General features: G+C 51.6%; 1 protein-coding gene across 1 annotated transcript in view; it reads right to left on the bottom strand.

The window, feature by feature from the left end:
• Window positions 1–18,654, bottom strand: part of SREBF2 (sterol regulatory element binding transcription factor 2) — a 45,139-nt gene extending 26,485 nt beyond the window's left edge. Inside the window, exon 1 of the mRNA XM_036759533.1 lies at window positions 18,399–18,654. Within this exon, the coding sequence (XP_036615428.1) occupies window positions 18,399–18,489 (91 nt within the window). The 5' untranslated portion in view covers window positions 18,490–18,654. The remainder of the gene's footprint in view (window positions 1–18,398) is intronic.
• Window positions 18,655–26,223: the final 7,569 nt, after the last annotated feature.

The following is a 26,223-nucleotide window of genomic DNA, read 5'->3' as shown; positions in this document are numbered from 1 at the left end:
AGCAGGGCTCCAGGAAAGCAGCTGTAGCACTCCCCGCACTCCCAAACAAGTCGGTGCCCCCAAGAACACAGCGTGAATTCATCAGACGTGTGCTCATCACCCCCACACCAAGGACAGGCCTACACAGTTCCTGTCTAGAGGCACCTCCTTTTTGATGGGGGGCCCTGGATTCTGATGGCTGGGTGAGTATCTGGAGCGCGCCCTCCACACGACACATCAGATGCTGGGATATGGGGTTCAGGCTTCCAGGGCAGAAGCTGATGGGCCAAACAGCCCTTGGCCAAGTTAACTCACTGACACCAACAGTCAGGACCATTTACGCCCAGATGCTGACTCTCAGCTTCATTCTCACAATCTACCATGAGAAAAGGAGAGGAAAATTGTCCCAAAGCCTGCCACAGACAGGGCCACCGAATTCTTCCCAGTCCCCCAGGCGATACCACGTGAACAGGTGACATCCACAAGGACAGCCACGGAACTCAAAGAAATTTGAAGGACACTACCAGAACCAGGAAGGAGCTCACTCCCCACCTGGGCCTCCTTGGGCCCCAGGCTTCTCATCTATAATGACAGAGTTGTACCAAATGGCCTCAGGCCTCTTCTAGCAGTAGATCTGGCCCTTCACCTGCTCACATGGGCCTAGATGGCCTCAGACACCCATTCCATGTCTAGAGCCATTGGATTATAGGCTCCTGTTGTTCAATCACGTCTGACGCTTTGTGACCCACGGACCCTACCACACCAATGCTATCCGTGGGGTTTTCTTCAGAAACAGCCTGGAGTGGCCTGCCATTTCTCTCTCCAGCTTACTTTACAGATGAGGAACTTTAGCTACAGAAGTGACGTGAACTGCCAGGATCACAAAGCTAAGAAGTGTCTGAGGCTGGCTTTGACTACGGGCCTAGGGCTCTATCCACGGAGCTACCCAGCTACCTCATAGGCACCCCAAGAGTGTGTAAATATAAAAGCGCTGGGGAAGACAGTTTTTAAAGTATGAAAAGTTTATTTTAAAAATCTTTTTTGTAAACAGCAATCTGCCGGATTTGTGTACTTGAAAACAATTCCCAGCAGAAGCAGCAGCAACAAGGCTCGAGAGGGCAGAGCTCCACAGCCAGAACCTTCCTATGAAGCCAGACTATATAAGTGAAGAAATGAGTCGGGAGAGGTTCATCAGACACCTGCTCCACCCAGAAGCAGCGCTGCTCCTGCCAGGCTGATCTCTGGGACCCTAGAGAACCAGAAGGTCCTCATCTCCCCAGGACCTCTTCTGAGCTCTGGGAGACCAAGCCAAGGAGGATCAATTCTGGCTCAGTGCACCAGGCACAGTTTCAGGCCAGAGCTCCAGGCAGCTTAATGACCGCCCCCATGTCCCTTCCCAGGAACACTTGTGTGGTTATTACAAACGCTCTTTAATTTCCTCCGAGAGGCATGAATGAACCGGGGGTGGGTGGAAAGGAGTGGATTTTATTAAGCTTTTAAAATTAAGTTTCTTTGTTATTTTAGCTAATCTGACAGGAGAGATGTGGTATCTAAGAGTTGTTTTGATTTGCATTTCTCTAATCAGTATTGATCCAGAGCATTTTTTCATATGCCTGTAGATAGCTTTAATTTCTTCCTCTGAAAACTGCCTGTTCATATCCTTTGACCATTTCTCAATTGGGGAATGGCTTATATTCCTATATATTTGGCTCAGTTCCCTGTATATTTTAGAAATGAGTCCTTTATCAGAGATACTAGTTGTAAAGATTTTCTCCCAATTTTCTGCTTCCCTCCTAATTTTTGTTGCATTGGCTTTTCAATTTAACATAATCAAAATTATCCATTTTGCATTTTGTAATGCTCTCTATCTCTTGTTGGGTCATGAATTCTTTTCTTTTCCATAAATCTGATAAGTAAACTATTCCTTGCTCTCCCAAATTACTTATAGTATCAGCTTTTACTCCTAAATCATGAACCCATTTTGACATTACTCTGGTATATGGTGTAAGATATTGGTCTATGCCCAGTTTCTGCCCTACCATTTTCCAATTTTCCCAACAGTTTTTGTGAAACAGTGAATTATTAGCCCAGAAGCTGGCCTCTTTGGGTTTATCAAAGAGTAGATTGCTAAACTTGTTGATTTCTCCTACTTGTGTACCTATCCTATTCCACTGATCCACACCCCTATTTCTTAACCAGTACCAGGCAGTTTTGATGACTGCTGCTCTGTAGTACAGTTTAATATCTGGTATGGCTAGGCCACCTTCTCTAGCATTTCTTTTCATTAATACCCTAGATATTCTAGACCTCTTCTTTTTCCAGATGAATTTTGTTATAATTTTGTCCAGCTCAGTAAAATAATTTTTTGGTAGTTCAATCGGTATGGTACTGAATAGACTAATTTAGGTAAAATTGACATTTTTATTATATTAGCTCGGCCTAACCATGAGCAACTGATATTTTTCTATTTATTCAGGTCTGACTTTATTCGCGTGAAAAGTGTTTCATAGTTATGTTCATATAGGCCCTGGGTTTGTCTTGGCAAATAGACTCCCAAATATTTTATAGTGTCTACAGTAACTCTGAATGGAATTTCTCTTTCTATCTCTTGCTGTTGGGCTTTGTCAGTAACGTATAGGAATGCTGAGGATTTATGTGGGTTTATTTTATATCCTGCAACTTTGCTAAAGTTGTTTATTATTTCATAAATGCTGGAGAGGATGTGGGAAAATTGGAACAGTTACATTGCTGGTGGAATTGTGAGATGATCCAGACATTTTGGAGAGTAATTTGGAACTATGCCCAAAAGGCCATAGGAATGTTCATACCCTTTGACCCAGCAATACCACTTCTAGGGTTGTATCCCAAAGAAATCACACAAGAGGGAAAGGGACCCATATGTACAAAAATATTTATAGCGGCTCTTTTTGTGGTAGCCAAGAATTGGAAATTAAAGGGATGCCCATCAATTGGGGAATGGCTGAACAAGCTGTGGTATATGAAAGTAATGGAATACTATCGTGCCATAAGAAATGGGGATGATACGGACTTCGTAACAACCTGGAAAAACCTACACGACATAATGCTGAGTGAGCGGAGCAGAGCCAGGAGAACATTGTACACAACCACAGATATATGGATTCCGTGAGGACCAACCCTGACATACTTCGCTCTTCTCAGCAACACAAGGTGCAAGGACAACTCCAGGGGACTCACGATGGAGAATGCTATCTACATCCAGAGAAAGAACTGTGAAGTTTGAATGCAGATTGAGGCACACTACATGCTCGCCTTTTTTTCTTCTCTTTTGTTTTTGGGTTTTATTTTTTTTTTGGTTCTGTTTCTTCTTTCTCATGATTCATTCCATTGGTCATAATTCTTCTCCACAAGTTGACTAGTGTATAAATTAATTCAATGCGAAGTTATACATGGTAGTTATATGAGATTCCATGCTATCCTGGGGAGGGAGGGGAGAAAATCTGGAACTCAAAATTATGTAGAACCGTGTGTTGTACACTAAAGATAAAAAAAAATAAATTTAAAAAAATAGTAAAAAAAAAAATTAAGTTTCTGCTCGGGATTCATTCTGGCCTCCTCCGATGAAGGCCCACCTGAGGGAGGAGCTAGAAGCCCCAAGATAACCTCCCAGGTGGATGGGTCCCTTTCTTGGTTCTTGGTACCCGAGCCAATTAATGAGACGATGCCCCAAGAAACCACATCTGTGCTTTTTTTTAAGCACACACCAACCTCAGGCCCTCCCAAGACCTAACCAAGTGTCCCCCAAACCCTCTATTGGGATCTTCAGTCTAGAGTGAGATCATCCATGAAAGGCTGCCAGTGCTGGGCAGCAGAGAGATGGGTTCAAAGTCTGAAGACTTTAGGTTCAAATTCTGGCTAGCTACCCAGAAAATTCATAAAGATGCCCCAAAAATGTGAGCTGGGGGAAGCCAGGCCCACTCTTACGCAGACAGAGCTGTGAACTGGTCAAACTATTCTGGATTTCAATTTGGAATCCTGTAACCGAAATGACCAAACAGTCCCTCCCTTTTGACCTAATAATCCCACTCCTGGGTCTCTACTCCAAGGAAGACAAAGAAAGACACAAGCAAAGACCTAGCACCCAAATGCTCAGAGCCGGACTCTGGATTAGCAGATAACAGGAAATAATGTGGGTGCCCATCAAGTAGGGGATGGATGGAAAAACTACACGTAATGACAATCAACCAGTCTACAGTCAGCATGCCTACTGTGTGCCAGGCCCTGTGCTAAGGCTGGGGATATAAAGAGGGGCCAAAGACAGTCTCTGCCCTCACAGGCTAATGTGGGGAGACAGCAAGCAAACAGTTCAGTCCAAACAAGCTAGAGATACCACGAATAGAACTAGTCAACAGAGGGAAGGCACTAACATTAAGGGGGCTGGGGAAAGGCTTCTTGTAAAAGGTGGGATTTTATTTTCTTAATTTGTTTCATTTTCAACAATCTTTTAAAAAAGTTTTTGAGTTCCAAACTACCTCCCTCCCTCCCTCCTACCTCTTCCCTGCCCATTGAGAAGGCAAGCAATGTGCTATCAATTATACATTTGAAGTCATGCAGAACATATTTCCATATTAGCCATGTTGCAAAAAAAAAATTAACAAGAAACAAAGAAAGTGAAGAGGGTCTACTTTAATGTGCACTCAGCGTCCCTGAGTTCTCCCTCTGGAGGTGGGTCACATTTTTCAATCATATTTCATTGGGGGGGCCTTCAGAACTGTCTTGGATCATTGTATTGCTGAGAAGAGCCAAGTCATTCACAGCTGATCACCTCACAATATTGCTGTTACTGTGCACAATGTTCTCCTGGTTCTGCTCTCTTCACCTTGCATCAGTTCATGGGAATCTTCCCAGGTTCCTCTGAAGCCATCCCTCTCATCATTTTTCATAGTCAAATAGTATTCCCTCAAAATCACATACCGCAACCTGGTCAGCCATCCCCAATTGATGGGCATCTCTTCAATTTCCAATTCTTTGCCACCATAAAAAGAGCTGCTATAATTATTTTTGTACAAATAGATCCTTTTCCTTTTTCTTTGATCTGTGTGGGATACAGACCTAGTAATGGTATTGCTGGGGCAAAGCTTTAGAGCCCTTGGGTAACAGTTTCAAATTGCTCTCCAGAATGGTTGGACCAGTTCACAACTCCAGAAGGTGGGACCTTAGCTGGACTTGGAGATGGCCAAAGAAACCAGGAGGTGGAGATGAGGAAGGAGAGCATCCCAGGCATGAAGGACGGCCAGTAAAAATGTACATAGGTGAGAGACTGAGTGTCTGGTTTGAGGAATAGCAAAGAAGCCCATTTCACTGGATTGCAGAGTATTAGAAAGAGGGAAAAACAGAGACAGAGACAGACAGAGAGGGAGAGAGAGGTGCGAAAACACCTGGAAAGATAGGAAGGGGCTAGGGAGACACCCTGGTGTAGCAGGACACCCAGCATAGGAGGGTGGTAACCAGACAGACCAGGCCTCTGGGAAGCCCTGTCCCCTCCCCCTGCCCAGAGCATGCTGAGCTCACTTCTTCACCCCCGACCTTCCCTTTTCCCCTCCAGGTCAAACGTCAAACTGCCCCTTAACCTCCCCCTCTGCCCTGCCACTGCTTCCTAAGGCCACCAGGCCTTTCTGACTCCCCTCCAGCTGATCCTTTCTGTGTGCTGGTCTCCATCAATCTCCTTGGAGTGTGCTGCTGTTTGTAACCCAAGCACATTCTTTCATACACACAAATAAGTAAATACCAAGCAATTTCCAAAGGGAAACTGGAGAAGCCGGGAAGACAGCCCGATCCATACTTAGAAGAGAGGGATTCTTGGAGGTGCAGATCTGAACAAATGCTGAGGCCAATGGGGGAAAGCTTCGAGGGGCCCAGAGCCTCAGGAAGTTGAGGCAGAATGAGGCCTAAGAAACACTTTACTGGGTTCAGCAGTTAATCGATCATTAGTGACCCCAGAGTAGCAGTGTCTGGGGAGAAGCCAGATTGCAAGGGAGTGAGGAGGAGGTGAGGAAATGGGACAGAGCAGAGAAGGCCCTTTATGGGAGGGAGAGATGAAGGCCAACAGTCAGATCAAGCGTGAGCTCTGAAAGGCTGAAGGAGAGCCTGGTGGTCAGGGCTGTGGTCAGAACAGGCAGCGAGGAAAGATCCAGCAGATCAGGAAAGATGGAAGTTTGACAAATGGATTGTGTAATGAAGTTCTCAGAAATGGGCCAAGAGCACAAGGAGAGGGGCTGGCCTTGGTGAGGGTAGACCCACTGTGGGGAGGGGGGTGCAAAGGGGCTCTGAAGTGGGGCGGGGGGAGCAGGAAGCTCCCAACAGAAAACCTGAGTCCTCAGAGAAGCAGGAGGCGAGATCCTGGAGAAGGTCTGAGGAAAACATGGGGAAGAAGTGAAGGCCTGCGGGAAGGACCCAATTGAGACGAATGAATGCAAATTTGTAATAAACCCAGCTGACATGGTCTCGTGACTTTTCTTTCTTTTATTCCTTTTCCTTTTTTTCTGCATGACTTTCACACAACATGAGCAGAGAGGAGAACATACCAACATCTGTATCTGACAAGACAAGACTGGTCGGTCCAAGGGTAGCTGATAGCATCTGGCTGAATCTGTGAGCCACAGGGTCAAGACTGTGAGGAGAGGGAGCTCAGACCAAAGACGGGCTGGGAGCACAAGGAGCGGGAGGCGGGTGAGAAGTGAAGCAGAAGAGGCAGAGTGCCAGAGCTCTGGTTCATAGAAGTGGATCTGCTGTAGGTGAAGGGCCCAGGGCCGTGGGAGTGGATGCCAGCCTGCTAGTGAAGCTCCCAAGTCTAAGGGGGAAGGGCTGGAGAGGAAGACTGTGAGAAAGGGGGCTGGGACACGGATAGGCTGAGGGAGGCTGGAAAGAGCTGGCAAGGGCAGTCTGGGAGTGAACCACATCAGGAAGAAGCCGGCCGAGGCCTCCTTGCCTAGAGAGAGGCTAGGGCTCAGCATCATGTGCCATAGTGGCAGCCAGAAATGTTCATGTGCCCCCAGGCTACAGTGTCCAAAAGGGGCAGAGACAGTCCCTCTGTCCCCTGCTCTGGTCAGGCTGGAGTGGTGTGTCCAGTACTGGGGGCCACATCAATAAGCTGGAATTAAGCCAGAATCACGAAGGAGCAGATAACTGAATCAGACCAGGACCAAGTGGAGAAACTGGGGGCATTTAGCCTAGAGAATAGAAGACCTTAATGAAACAGGAGTTGTCTTCAAAAACATGAAGGGCTGTCACCTGGAAGAGCGACTTGATGATTCAGCTTGGCCCTGGAGGGAAGATGGAAAATGGGCCCAGGATAAGTAACTATGGACAAGTCTGCTTCCATGGAGAGGGCGCTCCCCATCGAGACAGATGTCCAAGAGAAAAGCTGGAGAAGCAACAGTTGGGATGCTGGGCACGGCAGGAGGCAGGCTCACACATGCTCTGGGCTGGGGCTGAACCACTTACATGACCTCCAGCTCCCTTCCTAGCTCCTCACGTCTGACACCAGCAAGGAACCAGCCTTGCAACACACATGGGGGGACGCAATCTGGTAACAACACCTGAACACAAACCACAGCCCAAAGTCGGAAGTACCTGCTTAACCACAGACAGAGTCAGTGGTCGACCAGGAAGCTGGCAAGTTTGAACTGAATATCTGGGAGCCTGGAATTTGGCGAGGACATGTGGGGGAGGTTTAGAAAAAACCTCCATGAATCATTTGTTCCAGGAGTGTTCTCCCTGGGTATAAGGCACTATTCTAGGCACTGTGGGAGGGACACGAAGAATCCATGGTCCTTCTTTCCAAAAAAAAAATAAGAAAAGCCCCAAAACTTGGTGCCAACAAATGTACTGAGTTTTATCAGGTGCGGGAAGACTTGAAGCCAATGAGCCCCAGGGGAACCCTCAAGGAGCCGGCTAGATTTCTATTAGGAGACAGAAGTCATGTACACAATACTCCTGAACACTGAAGTGGTTGGAGAGGAGGCCTGAGGAGAGGGAGGTAACCTCTCTGGAAGGATCAGGGAGATACGGGGAGGCTCCAAGCAAAGGTACAGAACAGGAACAGGCCAGTCATCCAGGTTGGTGAGACTGCAGAGTTCACACATGGTGAGTGGCCAGGCCTTGGAAGGCCTTAAGGGCTGGGGAAGGACTTTGGACTTTACATTCCCGCTGGGGAAATGCTGGTCCCACAGTAGCACAGCCAGAGAGACAACCTCCAAGTCCTTGTCCCTAGCCTTCTCCTTCTCCCAGGAAGCTGCCCCTGGCCCATGGGGCCAATGGGCACCTCCTCCCTCCAGATTCCTGCACAGACCATGGATCTTGTTATTTCGAGGCCTACTGTCTAATGTTCTAGCTAGAACTACCTGTTGAAAGGCATCCCAGGAAGTGCAGACTGAGAGGGTTCTGGGGATGAGCAAGAGGGCCAGGGCATGAGAACCTCTTAGAAAAGCCTAATGAAGGTGCAGAATTTGGGAAATCAGGGTCAAGTCCAGTCCTGTCAGGCACCCTGTTAAGCACTTACCAAGTGTCACGCACTAGGCATCCACACAAAACCAAGTACAAAGTCAGTCCCTGCCCTCAAGGAGCTTCCATTCTAACGGTGGAAGACAGCCTGGAAAAAGGCGCTGAAAAGCCAGGAAGGAGAGAAAGAAGCCCAGAGAGAAATGAAGGAGTGACTGTGGCCAGCCTGGGCACCTTCCCTACCATGGAGGCCCCTGGAGGAAATGCCTAATCAGAAGAAAGCTGGTCCCAGACAGGAGCATGGCTTGAAGAGGGATGGAGGGGAAGGTGGACATTAAAATCAGGCCCCTCCCTAGAATTGAAAAGAAAACCAAGTGTCTGCAAAGAGCTAACACTACATCCCAGCATCCAACCTGAGGGGCCTGTGCTAGAAAATGAATATTCAGGAAGGGGGATGAGACCTCCAGCTTCCTCCAGTCTGGCCCAGCCAGACTGCACTCTCCTCCTCTACCCTCCACTGGCTTCTTTTACCATTAAACACTCGAGTCTGGAAATTCTTTGGGCATGGATGGACATAAGGTAGTTTTCAGCTTCAATGCTGCCCTCAGGTTAGGGTTTAAAAGTAAAAGACCCACATCTGGGGGGAGGAGGGGCCGCCACCAGCTTGCTGCAAAGGGGAGCTGCCAGGAAGCCCCATCTGCTTAGGCCAGTGAGTAGCCTGTGTGCCCTCGTCCTCCAAATGGGTCACAGCACTAGCTCAGCCTGGAGCACGAGCCTGGTCTGGCTGTACAGAAGCTGCAGGGGAGAAGGCCTTGCCCTGAGTCCTCTGACTCTGCCCAGGTCAGTGTCCCCCACAGCCCATCTCTGCCCTGCCTGGCAGGATTCTCAGGGGAGCCAGGGCAGGCCACAAGAGGACTCAGTCTGAAACCAGCTTCCTCCTTCCCTCCTTCCCCACGCTGTCCTGTAACTTCTTCTTCTGTGTTTCTCAATCTCCCCTTTTCCTGGATAATACAAAATGCAGCCCTGCTCAGGGCAAAACACGTTTTCAAATACTTTCTTGAGGAGGTCATCCACAGGTGGCCCTCCTTTCATCAGAGGCACTGGGTAGGGCATGCAGCAGATAGTACCCCAAGCTTGGAGTTGGGAAGATCTGAGTTCAAATCCAGCCTCGACACTCACCAGCTGTAGGATCTCGAGCAAGGCATTTCTCCTGTGTTTGCCTCAGTTTCCACCTGAAAGGATCAGGTGAAGCAGTATTTGTACACAGGGCTCAGCACACAGCCTGGCACAGAGCGCCAGGCTTCCTGACACAAGGCATGAGCCCCACCCCACCAACCTGGGGCTTCTCCGGCCGCCTTCTTCCCCATCCCTCCAGCAGGTGCTTCCCTTCCTCCCCATCTTCGCTGGCACGGAGTAGATGCTTAATCAATGTTTCTGGACTGCTGACAGGTTTAGTGACTTGCCCAGGGTCATGCATCAGTGTTTGATGTTGGATTTGACCCCAGGCTCCGGGATCCAGCCCTCCTATGCCTCTCAGTATGGATAGGGTGTAGCCAGTCTGGCTTTCATTCTCTGGTGTCCTTTCTCCAATCCCCAAACCACTGCACATTTCTCAGATTTAGCCCATCTCACCACCTCAACAAGAAGGCTTTCCTCCACCTCCTGGGCCTGTGATTCAGAGGCAGCTGGTGGGGACTGAACCGGCCTGAAAAAGCTCTTGCTGTTACGGCCCTTCCTGAGTTCGAGACGTCTGGTACCTGCCCAATGGGAGCACCTCCTGGGCTTCTGTGCCCAAGCACACACACTCCAACAGCAGCTGGGCACCACTGTTTACCTGCTTATCTCCTGGCTGGCTCATGCAACCCTGAAGGAAGGTCTGTGTGGAGTACCACAGGGCTCCAGCCTCAAGCCGGATCTCAGCGACATATAGAGATATGACGGACAACACGAAGCTAAGGCAGCTAAGAGGCCAAGGACAGGACACAGGAAGCAGCAGGCACCCTGAGGAACAAGCTGAAATCTCCTGAAACCTGGAGAAGAGGAACTCTTCTGGTATCAGTGAGTGAGACTGGCTGGGAGGCACACACAGGCCCATCTGGCTGGGTCAGGGTCAGAGCTGGGGGTGTCAGCCAGAAAAGTCAATGTAATCTCAATGTTTCCGTGATGATGGAGCTCATCTGTGTGGGCCCTGCCTCCCCCAACCCAGAGCCCAAGCTTAGTGAGGTGGCCATGAGGCGGGCCAAGCTAGTCCCACTGTGTGCCAAGGTCAGACTGACACGGGACCTGACCACACTGGAGCACACCAAAAGGAAGGTGAACCTCAAGGGATCCCAGAGGCCATCTCATTCCACCTCCCCACTTTACAGATGAAGAACCTGGGGCCCGGGGAAGGAAAGGGACTTTTCCAAGGTCTCAGAAGCCAGGGTTAGAACTCAGGCCCTGGGACCAACTCCAAGTTACTGTACATTCTAGGCAAACCTATTCTGACCCCTACCCCCCACCCCAGCTCACAAAGGGCTTCTCTGACAGAGCTCCTCAGTTTCCTCGTCAGCACAGGGGCTCAGAAGCCACCAGCAGGGCCCAGAGCAGCTGCCCCAGAACCAGGACCGAAGCTGAGGTCCAGGCAACGTACTGAGACTCTCAGAACCTGATTCCCCAGGATCAGGCCACTGAGAAGGCTTTACACTTCAGACTGAAAACTGCTAGCAAAGGACAGGAGGTCAGCTGGTCAGACAATAAGCATTTATTAAGGACCTACTATGTGCTGGGCGTTCTGCTAAGTGCTAGTGATACAAAGAAGGCAAAAGACAGTCCCTGCCCTCAGAAGGCTTACAGTCAAATGAGGGACACAAGAAGCAAATGTAAAAACAAGCCACAGAAAGGACAGGTAAGGCAAGCACTGGCATGAGGGATTCTGGGAAGAGCTTCCTGGGGAAGGTGGGCCGTGGCTGGGACCTAACAGTAGCCAGGGAGGCCAGAGGGGGCAGGGGATGAGGACAAGCAGAGAAATGCAGCAGCCCAGAGAGGCGGGAGGCCCACACCCCTGGATCCAAGAGAACGTGTCGGGGGTGTGAGGGGCCCGAAGACTGGAAAGTGAGGAGAGGGCTGGGCCAGGAAGAGCTCCGAATGCCAAGCAGAGGGTTGTGTATTTTCTCCTGAAGCAGTCTCTGTGAAGGGCTGTAATCGGCACCAGCACATGCCTTTGGCTCTTTGGGTACTGAAGTGACCCTTTCTCCTCCTTAATCCTGCCTGGGTGGGCATCTGAAGGGGTGGGCAGGAGGCTGGCCCTTTGAGGGTACGAACCACACAGCTGTTCGACTGCTCTTTACACTCCCCAGTCCTCCAGTGGACTCAAAGGCACCCACCCCTTCCCGGGGCAGCACATCTAGAAAAAAGCAAACCTAAACAAAACACAGCGAAGCTCGATGAGCCAGGCAGGACACAGAGGAAGCAAGGGTTAGTTACTTCAGTGCCCGTGGGTCTGAGGTCATGGCCCCTGTACATCAGAGCCCTCCAAGGAGGTCTGGCCCGACCCGAGTGGAAAAGGAAGCGGGCAGAACCTCAAGGAATGATTTATAGATTTACACAAAAAAGACAGATGTGCAGTGAAGCCTCAGGAACTCTGGCCAGGAGGACTGGGGAGGAGCTGCCAGAAACCCACTCCTGAGAGCTCGCCCAGCGACACACACAATGAGGCCCCCAGCATCTGCACCCCAGACCTGGCCTCCTCCCACTTCCTCCAAGAGGGACAGAAGGTGGACTTTCCTTTGAAAATAAAATAAAATTCAATTTAAGCCAACTCATTTCGAAGCCAGTTTCCCCAGGACATAACAAACCCACTATGAACCTTCGCCAGCCCCTAAGTGCAGCCAGAAAGTGTGAGAGCCAGGCCTGCCTGAAGCACAGGAGGCAGACGGGAGTGGAGGGGACCCAACACAATGAGTAAGCACCTACTGTATATGAAGCAGGGATGAATCCCAATCTGGACTTTGATCAGAGATTCCTTTCGGCCCTTTACCAAATGCAGATCAACCCCAGTTCTGTGCAGATTAGGGCCCTCTGAACATGTTAAGTGACTTGCCCAGGGTCACATGACCTGGAAGTGACTGGGGTGGGACCAAAGCCTTCTCCCCCACCCCCCTCCAAGCCAAGCTGCTACTGGCAGACAGAGAGACAGAAGCCTGCCTACTTGGTCTTCAGATCCCACCTAAAAGACCTCTCCAATTTTGGACCTTTCTGGGGCCCCAAGGCACACACTTAAGCATAGGGCCTGATGGCTGAATTGACTCAACATCCCCAGGCCCAAGGCACCCAACTGTGATTTCATCATGGTGGGGTCGGCTCAGCCAATGCTCCCCAGACAGCTGGGTACAAGCTCTGGAATCCTGGCTCCACCCTTCACCCTTCTCCTCCTTCTTCCATCTCTAGGCCTGGCCTTTCCTTGAGGATCCCTACACCTCCCTCCATCCTGATTTCAGGACATGGTGGAAAGCAGGCAGGGTTTGGCGCCAAGGACCTGAGTTCAAATCTAGTCTGTGCCACTTCCTACCTATGTGACTATCAGGAAAGCACCCAAACCCTCCAAACCTGTTTCCTCATCTGTAAAATGAAAGGGTTGGTCCTGACTACATCCCCCCAAGCATCCACAGTCCTCCCTAATCTCAGTGCCTTCTCTCTCTGGTCATCATCACCTTCTCCTGTTCCTAGTGTGTTTGTACATAGTTGGGTGCATGGCATCTGCCCCCTTAGACTGTGAGCTCCTTGAGGTCAGGAACCGTCTTTTTGTCTTTCTGTGTATCCCCAGGAGCTTAGCTCAGTGCCTGACACACAGTAGGTGCTTAATAAATGCTTGCTGACAGACTAAGTCCAAAGCTGAAGGCCTTTCTCTCAGCCTTCCCCTCCCTGTTGGTCCCAGGAATCCCCCAATCATCTGTATTGCTGAGGCTGCCCTGTCCTTGGTGCTGGAGCTGCCAGCCACCCCCAACCCCCCCACTCCAGGCACTTCCTCAGAGCTGCTGCTGCCCTTCACAGCACCCTAGTCCCTCGGCTCCGAGCCTTCCTCCCAGTACCCCAGACTCCATGCAATTCCAGCCACCCAAGGTCTGGTCAGGGTCCCCCAGTGGAGACTGCAGGAATCCAAAACTCAAAGACACTGCTACACTGACTAGCCATGGGAGTCACTTACCCCCCGGGTCTCAGTCTCCCCATCTGTAAAGTGGAGCGAGTATCTCTGCAAACCTTACAAAGCTCTAGATGGACATGAGCTGCTGTCACACCGTCATTCAGAGCCACTTCACATCCCCCCACAGTTCCCAGATCTGATCATCCCCTCCCTTCCAACGCTCCTCTCAGTCTCAGTCTCGGTGAGCTCAAGCACTCTCTGGTCCAAACCCTCTCATCCCTCCCTGGTCTGCCTCAGACTCCTTTAAAGGTCTGGACTGACCTAGCCACGTGGAGCATTTCAGCATCACAGCCCCCTCCCCGTCAGTCTCGTGACAGAGGAGACAATCTCTCCACCGGCTCATGCCTCACAATGCCCTGGGCGACTTGGACTAAGTCCCTCCTCTTGTCTCTGCTGCTCTGGCCTATTTTCCAATCTGTAAGACGAGGGAATTGGCCTGGATGCTCTAGTTGGCAGCACCATGGGCTCACAGAAGTCCAATCCCCTCATCTTACAGAGGAGGGAACTGGGGCCTGGTGTTCAGAGACACGGCACAAGCCAACCCTAAGCTCCCCTGGGTTCATCAGAGGCATCAGAGGCTCACAAGGAGCCCAAAAGTGGCTTTCTTTCCCACAGCCTGCCTTTGGAGAGATGCTGCGGGCAGACACCGGGAGAGCTGCTGGGCCTTCCCGGCCTCCATGGGCCTCCCTAGGAGGCCAAAGCCCAGATCAAGAGAGGAGAGCTTTCTGGCAAGCAAGGAGGGCCCCATCCTGCAGGCAGATTGGCTTTCACTGGCCTGGTAAGGTATCTAACACAAGGAACCAGAGAGGCCTCCTCAAGGGGGAATGGGAGGACAGGCAGGGGACTGGACCAAAAGACCCCGGTGGTTCCTTTGGGCTTGGAGGGTCCATGCCTGGTATCAGTGTTGGAGGAGGGAGTGTCTCTCAGCACCACAAGGCAAGGGAAAGGGCAGAGGAGACGTTTACTGCCTGACAGGAGCCAGGGCCTTGGGCTGGTCACTCCCCTGCCTCAGTTCCCTCATCCACAGAACGAAGGGGTAGGAGCCTTGGTTAAGGCCTCTCCCAGCCCAAAAATGGCTCTGAGGAAGGGTGAAAGGAGAAGGGCTACTTGCAGGCAGACTCTCCCTGCCCCAGGGGCTTCCTGAGTCAGACCAGTGACCCCCCACATTCCTTGGGCCCAGGGGCTGGGAGAGTCCTGGGGGAAGCCCTGAGTATCGTCAGGAGTTTCATAATCTGCCTCTTCACAAGCCTCTAATTTTTATCACGATTCAAAACAAGACAAAATACTGGGCAGACCTGTTCCACAGGGCAAACTCAGGCACAGGGACTCAGAATCGAACCGATCCAAGTGAACGTGTGCTGCCTGGCGATTCTGAGGCTGGGAAGTGGAGGGCCCTACGAGACCCCCACCCTCCACACCAGCAGAGCTCAGTGATCTGAGGGCCTTTCAGAGGCTGCGGCTTTAAGGGGAAGGCTCCCTGCTAGAACACAAGGCTCCCTGTGAACTCCACCTTTCAGACCCAGGCCTGGAATTCGGGCCACTCCCTAACCATCCCACAATGTCAACAGCAGGTAGAACTCAGAGCCCAGGGAACAGCATGGGAATCCTTGACTCAGGGGCTCAGTGACTAGGCCTTCTGTGAGCAAGCTTCCCCACCCACTCCCACCCAAGGCAGGCCCCTCTCCAAAGCTAAACTAGAAATACTTGTTCAGGAATCATCTTTTACAAAAAAGTCTCCCAAGTTGACCTAGTCTGTTGGAAACTGAAGCTCCCAGCTCTAAGGCCAGGGAGGCTGTCCTCTCCCCACCCCCATAGGCTGTGTAAGCCCCTGGAGGGTCCAGGCTGCCTCTCCCCATTACCACAGGAGCCCCTGAAGGCTCCCCCTGAGCTCCCTGAGGGCCTGGCACGCACTGAGTGTTTAAGAAACATCTTCTGACTGACCCACCAAAGAGTCAGGAGTGCCTCCAGCCGGCCACTTTAACCCCTGGGCCTCCAGACGATGAGGGGTGGAGCAGAAGGTCCTTCAAGCTCTGAAGATCTAGGATCACTTGTGAACCCAGGACACGGGGTCCCCCCAGCCCCAGGCCCTGGGGACACAGCGGGCCCCGGAAGGTGCCCCATCTCCAAGAGAAACTGGTCTGAGCACACCATCCCGATAAACCTTCATCCGTACCAGTCTAGGCACTGCTCACAGCCAGATTTATTTCCCCAAAGGGTACGAGACTAATAAAGTATGGTGTCCACACCTCCCCCCAATAACAGGAACTCACTCCCTGCCAGGGAGAAAGGACGCCATTCCACCACCACCAAGTCACCAAGGAAAAGACCAAGTCCCTGCCTTCCCAGAGTTCACCCTCCAGCAGGGAGATTGGCTGTGTAATGACACATACCTTCCCTTTCAGGTTTGTGTCACCTCATGGAATCCTCCTTTCTGCAGATGAGGAAACTGAGGCAGAGGAGCAAAGTGATTCACCCAGATCACACAACTAGTAACTGTCTGAGCCAAGATTTGAACTCGGATCTTCCAGACTCCCAGTCCAGGGCTTTATCCCCTCCGCTTCCTAAGGAGTCTGAGAAGCAGTAAAGCAGCTTCTAGGCTCGTATTCCCCGGGAAAGAAAAGGCAAGGCCTTTCAGGCCCACGGTGGCCACAGTGAAAATGTGCCACGTCTGACAGTGAAGGTCTGACTCTCCCTCCGCCTCACACGGAGCCAGACGGCACGGGGTGTTGGCTCTGGAGTCAGGGCCTGGGTTCAGATCCTGCCTGTCTGGGCCTCTACCTTCTCCTCCCTAAAGCGGGCCCTCCAAGATGAGCTCTGGGGCTAAGGTGGACCTGGGGAGACATAAAGGAGACACCAAATGCTTCAGCGCTTCAGCTCTACTGGCCGTATGGAGGGCCTGGGGGCGCTGGATCCTGGCCATGGGGGGGGTGGAGGGGAGTGTGGGGGGGTGGCGCACCCAAGTCTCTGCTTTATCTCAACGGGTAAGATGAGGGCATCGTGTCTGGGTGAGGCCCGTGCTGGAGGACCCCGAGGCTCAAGTTAAAAAATGACCAACCTCAGAAACTCAGTAACTAAGCACAGGATGGTGGGAGGCCGCTGGGCCTGAGCCTGTGGGTGGCACCTCACCAGAGATGACCTGTGAACTGACCATGCCAGGCCTGCCCTCTCTCCCGGCCTCAGTGTCCCCTCTGTAAAGTGAACCAGCGTCAGCAGGACTCGGGCCCCAGAGCCCAGAGAGCGCCCCACCAGCCTGCTGCTTCTGCTCTCTGCTCCTGGGCTCTCAAGTGCCCCCTTCTCTCCTCTGTCTACAGACCGGAAAAGACAGCTCCTCCGGGTCCCTGCCCCCATCGGGACCCGTGGGATGACCAGAGGAAGAGAGGTGGCTCACGGAAACTCAGTGGCGGGAGAAGGGTCCCCAAGGCGAGGTCAGGGGGGTCCCTGATAGGGTAGAGATGCGGTCCTGCGTCACCCCGGCGCTCACCCGGCCCCCCAGACGGGTGAAAGTAAGAGAGGAGACCAGGTGTGGCCAGGCCCAGCAGACGCCGATTGCAGGCCAAGGCTTGGGGGTCAGGAGAGGACAAAGGGAGAGACCGTGTCCTGGGGAGGCCGGCCATGTGGGAGAAGCGGGGGTCGCAGGGGCTGGGAAGGCCGGCTCGGAAGCTTCGAAGGACCTAAGTCTTTCCTCCTGGCTGGGCCACACGGCAGGAGGCGGCTACTGACCTCCTCCTCCCCCCGGCCATCCCCCGGTCTCGAAGGGCACGCTGCCCCGCTGCCTCCCTCCCGAGCTCCCCCTCCGTGCTCCGGGACGATCTCACCCACAACACCGTCACCCTGGAGGGTCCGACATCTCCTTCCTGAGCCCCGGGCCGCCATCAGGCTGCAGCCTCCGCTCAGTCCCGTGGTGGGGGTGCTCTCCCCCGCCCAGGCTGGAACCCCTCCCTCCTCCGGCCTCCAGCACGTACCCCTGAGCTCCCACCAGCCTGGGTCACTTCGGGTGAAGGAGGCTTTCTGCTCCCCGGGCCCTGAGGTCCCCAGGCCGGCCCTCCTCGAGGCCCCTCACCCCGGCCCGCCCCACCCTAACACCTGCGGGGGCAGCCCCAGAGCCTGGGCCCCTCCTCGGAAGCATCCCCCAAGGGGCCGGCCGCGCCCACACACCCCTCACCCCGACAGGCACCCCAGCTTCCTAAAAACTGATCGGAAGCCACCCTGACCCCCTCCCCCAACTTCCCCAAAGACTCCTCGGTCTTCCCCACCCGCGGCCTCTAACGGCACCCAGTCCGGCTGAGGCCCAGGATCTGGGTTCAAATTCCAGCGTGTGCCCCTCGCTGTCCCCAAGATCTCCGTGCGGGGCCCTTCCCCGCCTACAATCTAGGGTGGTACTCGGACACCTCGTGGGGGCGGGCCCCGGGCCCCCTCCCCAATGAGGTCGGCTCCGTGGAGGGCGGTTCGGGGTAGTCCCTCCGGCAGCGCCCGAGGCTGCGCATCCCGGGATGGCCCCGACACCCACCCCGCCCCAGGAAGGGGCCCCGACGCCCCCGCCCCCGACGCGCCCAGTGACAGCTGCACGTGGGGGGCTGGAGCCGGGGGAGCAGCGCGAGGGGCACGCGCGTGGGCGTGGGGGACAGCGGCGGGGCCCGGGCAGAGCCGGCGGATGCCCGGCGCGAGGATGCCCCGGACGGAGGTGATGGGGGCTGCGGGGGAGGGGCGGGGGCAGGGCGCGCGGGACCCCCGCGCAGGCGCAGTCGCGGCCGCCACTCACCGTCGATGTCCCCCAGGGTGAGCTCGTCCCCCAGCTCCGTGAGGGTGTCCATGGTCTCCAGAGCGCCCAGCTCGCCGCCGCTCGCCTCCATCGCCCGGCTCTGCGCGCCGGGCCCTCGACTCCCGCCCGGCCCTCAGCGAGACGCGGAGGCGGCGCCGCTGCGGCCGCCGCCCATGGCCCCGAGCTCGGTCTCGGTCGGACACCACCTCACCGCTCAGCGCCAGCCGCCGCCATGTTCGCGCGGCCCCGGGATGTCTCGATGAGGGGGCGTGGCCTCGCGGGCGGGGTTCCCCGGCCCCGCCCCCTGGCGGCCCCGCCCCTCCGCCTCGCGCTCCGTTGTTTGTTGTCAATGAGACCAGGTCGGCGACGGCCAATGGGCGGGAGGCGCGGCGCGTGGGGTGATGGCGCGTCACCGATCAGCAGCTCCTATTTGCATGGCCGGACCCCGCCCTCTCCTGGAACCACCCTCCCACCCCCCGCAGCGAATCAGAGCGGGAAGTGGCCGGGGCTCGGTCACACGCCCCCGCCCGGGTTTAAAGGGGCCTCTCCGCCTTCTTCCCCTCCTATCCCACGCGGCAGCTTCTGCTCGGTGCTCCTTTAGCTCCCACGCTCCATGGACTCCGCTCTGCCCGCCCCTCCCCCTACCCAGACCCCAGCGAAGATGGGACACGCCCGTAGCTCGTCGGGGAAACCCAGAGTCCTTTGCCCCTCCCCCGCGAGCCCCACACCTGCCAGGTGAAGGCAACCTGGGCGGGCCGCGGATGGGGGGGACCTTCGCCCCAGCCCCGCCACTCCTCGCCGGGGGTCCCGGGACCAGGCATTCCCTCTCCTGGGCCTCAGTGCCCTCATCTATGAAACCGGAACACTGACCCCGCCCCCCCATGCTCCGGGTTTTGTGCGGTGATTCTGATGGAGGCCGCTCCGGCCTCGGGCCCACCCCCCCCCCCCCCCCCCGGCCCGACGGAGCGGATGGGTTCAAGGGCAGATCGAGGGTTGGTTTGTTTTTGCGGGGGAGGGGGGCCGTATCTGTTCCGGGTCTGTGCTTTGGCTCTCTCCGGGGAGGGGGAAGGGAGGGGATGCTGACCTGAAACTGACATAACGTGGGTTCCCGGGAGGAATAAAAAGATGGAGGCGGACGGGTCGGGCGAACCCCGGTTTTCAGATACCCCCCACCTCGGTGTTATTTTCGGAGGGTCAGAGGACCCTCGGCGGCATTCTAGTCCGCCCAGACCCGGAAAAGCAATCCCGCAAGTGGTGCCGACAAGTGGTCCTCCATCCATCGTCCACCCTCTGAAAGAAAGACCTCCATCGGGAGAGCGGCCGGAGCGGCCGGGGGCAGCCCGCTCGGGCCAGCGAGCCTAAATCCGCCCCTCGCCCCTCCACCCCACTCCCCAACACTCCCGGTTCTGACTTCTGGGGTCAAGGTCTGTCCCCGAGCCCCAGCTAAGCTGCCTCCCTCACTGGTCCATCGGACATTAGAACTAGGGAGAACCCCGACGGGACCGCAGAGGATGGCGCCTGAGTGAGGCTTTGGCCACTGCTTGGTCCCTTGGACAGCGGAGTGTCCGGTGAACAGCAGACCGGGAATCGGACCCGGATCTACCACTCCGAGCTCTAACTACTCTCGGCCATTATTAATATGAAATGAGATTGGGTGATGTCCTAAACAAAGATGCAGGTGCTGCTGGCAAAGCCCTCTTCTCCAAGCCCCCAGATCATCCTATATGGCTGGAAGGAAAGGAGGGAAGGAAGCAGGAAGGAAAAAAGAGGAAGGAAGGAAAGAAAGGATAAAAGGAGAGAACAGGGAGGGAGGAAGGAAGGAAAGGATGAAGGAAAGAAAGGAGGGAGAAAGGAAAGAAGAGAGGGAGGAAACGAGCATTTATTAAGTACCTAGGATATGCCCCAGTACATGCCCAGTGCTTTACCAATACTGCCTTTACAGAGGACGTTTCAGAGAAACTTCAGACAGCTTCTATGAACTGATCCACAGTGAAGTGAGAACCAGAACAATGTGGACAGTAAGCAGTACATGGCAAAGACAAACTGCTTTGAAAGATCCAAGAACTCTGATGAACCAACAATTAACCACAGTTTCTGAGGCCCTGGGATGAAGCATTGTCCCTCCCCCTGACAACTGGTGGCCTCGGGGCTGTGAGTACTTGGTCAACTGTGAGAATCTGTTTTGCTTGACTATATATCGTGGGTCTTTTGACTTCCTCATAAATTAGATTTAAGAGAGACATCGTTTGGCAAAGTCATCAGCCTCACTCTTTCTGAGTCATCACAATCCAGTGGTGGGACAGAAATCAGGCATCTTCAATGTCTGACCAAGCACCTGATTCCGCCACCTTCGTGACCATTGGAACAGATTGTTTTCATCTGCTCATTCCTCCAGAAGTCTTCACGTGCATAGGCTAGATATCCCCTCACCCACCGAAGGTCTGAGGCCTGTCTCTGCCTGGTTTAGCCATCTGCTAACAGTTTTATGGGGTGTGGCGGCTGTTCTTGCTACAGCTTCTCGGAGCCACAGGTAAGAGTTAGGTGAAGGTGGACACTGCAGGTGGGTGAGCAGCCCTGAGAAGGCCTCCCACCAGGGGCGCAGGTCCTCCCTGAACACCCCAAGGAGGCGCCGGGCCTCTCCAAACGCCCCATACACTCGATAAATTTGCCACAAGGCTTTGTTTTTGTTTTCTTTTTTCAGTGGGGAGAGGTAAGGAGAAAAAATAAATGCTTGGTAATTGAAAAAAGAAATTGTTTTTAAATATGCTTGCTTTGATGCATCGAATTACCCACTGCTGTGATGCAGTGTGGCATCATTGAAAACCTGGCTGGATTTAGAGTCAATGCCCCAGGGTCCAAATCTGGATTCTGATACTCTCTGTGTAACCCTGGGCCTGCCTAGGCCTCAGTGTCCTCCTCTGTGAAATGCGGGTCTGGCCTGGCTGATCCCCAAAGGCCTTTAGAGCCTGAGGGCTGCCAGCAGGCTCTCTGCCTTTATGGGCCCCGGGGGTGGGGGGGGATGGGCAATGGGCGGTCTCCACCTTCTCTCCCAGCTGCCACAGTCCAGGGTTCTAGAGGGGAATACTCTTAAGAGTTTATAACCTCCATTCTCTCCTCCCTTTATGGCTCCCTCTGCCCAGCCATCTGGCATCTGGTACCCCCTGCCTCTCTTCCTCCTGAGCAAATTCCCCCTATGCCCCCTGGCTCCAAACTGGAGGGTCACAGATCAGTTATGTCCTGTGTGATGGGGCTAGTCCCCTCCCCTCTCTGGGCCCCAGCCAAAGAACACGGGGACCGGTCTGGCCCATTCTAACTCCAGCCTGCTCTGAGTCCCAGGTCAGCCGGGCCAAGGCTGAACAGGCCAGACAATGGCCTTGGCTGTGATAGGACTGCGCCCCGGGCCGATGGCAGGACAGCCCTCAGAGTAATGCCACCAGGTTTTTTTCTTCGTAAGCGCAGGTCTCCCGATTTTGCAGATAAGGAAAGGTGAAGGAATTTGACCCTGATCAAACAACTGAGAAGCGGCTTAGCTGAGGGATGGTGTGGGAGAGGCGGAATCAGGAAGGCCTGGGTTCAAAATTTGCCTCTGGCCCTTAAGGGCTCTGTGACCCTGGGCAAGGTATTTAAATCCTGCGAGCTGCAGTATCTTCTGTAAAATGGGAGTGCTGAAGTCCTTTCTGGCTCTAAATCCATCTGTCTACACACACATCCCCACACATAATGCATATCCACAGGCAGGTCATACAGCATAATTTTTAAATACAGCGTCTAGATAATGACCCTATGACTCCGGGCCCCATCGCAAGGCTTCCATTGAAGCCCGTGAACCTCAGAGTCTCTGATCTGGGAGGAGGTGAGCACAGAATCCCCAACTAAGATCACTTGCTATTTGGGTATCCCTGCGTGGGTCACCTAACCCTGTTTGCCTCAGTTCCCTCAGCTGGATTTGATGGTGTGGAAAATATTATACTATTTCATATCGTTTTTGTAATTTCAATAAGACTCAGGGCCTGAACTACTTAACCAAAAGAAAAGCCTGATCCTAACAGTCTCTTTGTTCTCTTGTATCAACAAATCCAGATGGAGCATTTCTTGCTCTGTCCATGGTCATTAAGGGTGAAAACCTTGAGCCCAGACACTATCTTGAATTATGTGACTTTTCCTTATCCTAATATTTTATGGGCATATACTATGTTATGGAATGTTAATGGCCAATTAAACACAGAGATCCTGGGGCTACAAATCCAATTGACACTTTGACAACTATCTAATTTGTTGTATTTACAATCTATTCCATTAAGGAAAAAACTCTTCTTGTATCATGGTTAAACATACATGGGGGTCATAAAAATGAGGTCATACAGGCTTGCTAGCTCTGCTAAAATAACGTATATAAGCTTTCTCATTGCTTTGTTCAGGCAGCCAGAGTTTATACTCTGACTCCTTGTACGTACAAGTAAGCTAGCTCCGCTATGCTTTAAGGGAAAATAATAAACAACATGGATTTTTCTATCACCTAGCTCTGTTGTTTCCTTCAACCAAGTTTTCAGGTTTAACAGTTATGGTGCCGTGACTTTCGGATGGAAATGATGGAAACAGGACAACGCAGCCCAACCTTGCCAACGCTTTTGGGCGCCATAGGATTAATTTTTCCTGGAATTTTGGCCTTGACAAGGTGGGGTAAGTTGTCTCTCTTCCCAGCTTCCAAAAAGAACTCCCACAAAATTGGTTGAAGTCTGGAAATTCCCTTTAAGCTAGCTCTGGGGGCAGGGATCAAATCTGTGGTAAAACACAGATCTGCGGTCAAACGCACATAGATCCCCTGGAAACACTGATTGATCTAGAAAATTAACTATGGATCAGTCAAAAACTAGAATTAGAAGTCCAACCGTTCCTCCACTCCCTCCCTTCCTTCCCTTGGAGGCTCTGGTCCTGGGGAGAAAAACTGCACTTTGCTTTTTCCCTCCCCTTCTGCCTCCCAGGAAGGGCTCTGATCCTGAGAGAGGTAACTCTGTTCTGCTACCGTTGCCTCCTCTCTCTCTTCCCTCCCCACTCCCTTTCCCCCTTCCCTTAAGGGCTCTGTTTTTGCCTTCTGCCCTATTCCTGCTTCCTTCCCTTGAAGGCTCTGATTATGGGGAGGATAAATGCATTTTATCCTTACTCCTCGCCTTCCTTTACCTGTCCTAGTCCTCCTCCATCTCCCCTTTCCTCATTCCTAAGGGATAGGATATGGAGAGTCAGAAAAATCAGGAATGCCAAGGCTTCCCCAAAGACCATAGGGGTGCTAATAGCTAACTCATGAAAGCTTCTAATTCTCTGTTGTTTAAACTCTGAGCTCAGTCTGTATTTGTTCTGTTAATTTGTTAATTTGTTTTGTTAATTGTCTGTTAACTGTCTGTGTGAGAGCGTGTGCTGTGAAATGTCTATACCGTGTAAAATCTGAAATGCAGGTAGCCAGAGAATTCTAAAGCTGCAGTTAGGGAAACAGAGACTCTATTTCCTTTTTCAATGTTTGGCCTGGCCAGCCGAACTTGAAGAAAAAAATAGAGCTAAAACATTTTAGCATATTCTGGGATTGATTATTCATTAAAAGTTTGGAAATTGGTTAGTTGGATTTTGGGACAGAACTCCTGAGACTGTAAAATCCCTCCAGGAGCTCACTCTTGCTGATCACTTAGGTGAAGTTACTTGAGTTACAATCATTGAGAGCTTTCACCATTGTCCTGTCTGACCGAGCCAGAGCTGCAGTAAAAGTTAGAGCAGCTAAAACAAACTCCTCTCTTGCCAGATCAGATTAGGGGAAGAGAATGCAGGAGAACTGTAGGGAAAACTTAAATCACCTTTCCCCACCTGGCAAAAGGAGGAGAAGGACAGAAATTCACAGACTGACAGTATTCTGACAGTCCTGTGCCCCTGGGTACCTTTGTAGCCCATCCTTGTTGGCAAAGTTTGGAATTGTCACCCAGGTCCTATGCATTCTGCCCACTCTGTCCCCAGCAGCTGCAAACCTCCCTAGGCTCAGTAACTTTTGCAGTTGTGGGGGAAGGGTGAGGTAGATGGATTTGGACTTTCTGCCTCCCAGAATTCTCACCACTGGGATACTAGCTTCTGCTCTAGGTAACTTCTCTAGGTAACTTTACACTTCTTGTTCCAACTGCAAAACTGTATTTTTATCTCTGTTTGACCTGTTTCCTGAGTTTTAAAGGGAAAGTAATAATGATGGTTGTTACGGGATCAAAATGATAATGATTGTAAAATGCGTAACATAAAGTCTGGTATATGTTAGATACAACATTATTATTATCTCTCTCTGATTTAATGTAATTGTTAACTTATGAAGTGGTTTTTAAAATACCAGAAGTAATAAGCTGAATAATTTCTATATGTGATAATCTGGAAATGCAATAGATGTCATCTGAAAATTGTTGTTTCTGTATTTCTAAACTTGCATTGTGTTCCCAAAATTCTCTTAGATTGTGGAATTTGAGAAGACCATTGTGTGGTAAGAAATAATATTATAGCGATTTTAATCAGATTTTGATATATGTGAATTGGGTTTTTAAAGGGATGTGATAAAATTTGGAACTGTTATATGTGGTTATAACAAGTAATTAATTAATGATACTGATATTTAACCATGAGAACAGACTTTCTGTGTGAAAAAGTTTTCTATTATGAGAATATATCTGGTGATTTAAAGTTATAGTTTCAAATGATGAGATGAAAGATTCTCTGTGCAGGGAGATTTAGGAATATGTTCACCTAACTGATAAATGGGTTGTTTCAAGTTTTAAAATGCATAATTATGTTTAGGGCACTGTTACATTTCTAAATTGTGTAATTTGACAAACAGATGTATCAGCAATATTGAAAATGTGGTAATCTTTTACAATGCTAAGAGTATTGGGCCTTAGAAATTAAAATGTTACCACTAGTGATTAAAATAATTTCTCTTATAATCTGGATGTTGTTAGATTAAGAATCGTAATTAATTAAGAAATTGAGGTTTTTAACTGAAACAAGAACTTTTGAAACCATCTAGTCATGAATTCTTATCAATCTTGTGTGGTTTTCAGTGTAGAGGAATTACTCTGGAAAAAGCTTTTTAAAGTCCTGGTAAACTTTGTTATTGTGATAGGGTTAATTTAATTGGGTATGTAATTATAGAAACTAAGTGTCCTCCACATTATAACACTTTTTGACTAAGGAACTTGTAGTATCTAGGAATTCTGGGCAATATTTGAGAATGAGGACATTTGGTACCAACTTAGTTAATGAATTCCAGTATTTAAGGGTTAATTTGCTTTAAGGAAAATATTTTTGGAAAATGTTCTGTAAAATCTTTTTGTGTAATTTTGGAAGGCCTGCTGAATTTCCACCTGTAAGCCAATTGGTTGCAGTCCAAACCTATTGTGAGTTCTCGGAGTTTCTGGGTGAGAACCTAATTAGAATTATTAGAATTAATGCTTATCTATAGAAGCGCCCATTCAATGTCTTATTCAAGGTTCTTTTTTGAGTAAGGAGGTTGGAAACGACAGTCTGAATTCCTTACTCCTCCCCGCCCTTAGTTTAGATAAGAAGATTCACCTTAGCCCACCTGTCAGAAGGGAAGGAAAGGGGAGGGGCAACAATTACTGGGATTTGAGTTTTTACTGAAAGAAAGAACAGTAGGGGTCAGAAGCCTAAAAAAACCTGGCTTTTTAAAGTCAGCAAAAGTGATGTGTTTTTAGGATAAGATTGGGTTTCGAGGAGGATGTGGGTCTTAAGGATACAGTTCTTATTAGTGAAGCTTGCCATCTGATGGGAAAGAACCCACCCTCAGGGG

The sequence above is a fragment of the Trichosurus vulpecula genome, chromosome 5, assembly GCF_011100635.1.
Source record: "Trichosurus vulpecula isolate mTriVul1 chromosome 5, mTriVul1.pri, whole genome shotgun sequence".
NCBI classification, from domain to species: domain Eukaryota; kingdom Metazoa; phylum Chordata; class Mammalia; order Diprotodontia; family Phalangeridae; genus Trichosurus; species Trichosurus vulpecula.
Note: the sequence above shows the minus strand (reverse complement) of the source record. Positions and strands in the feature narration are given on the sequence as shown.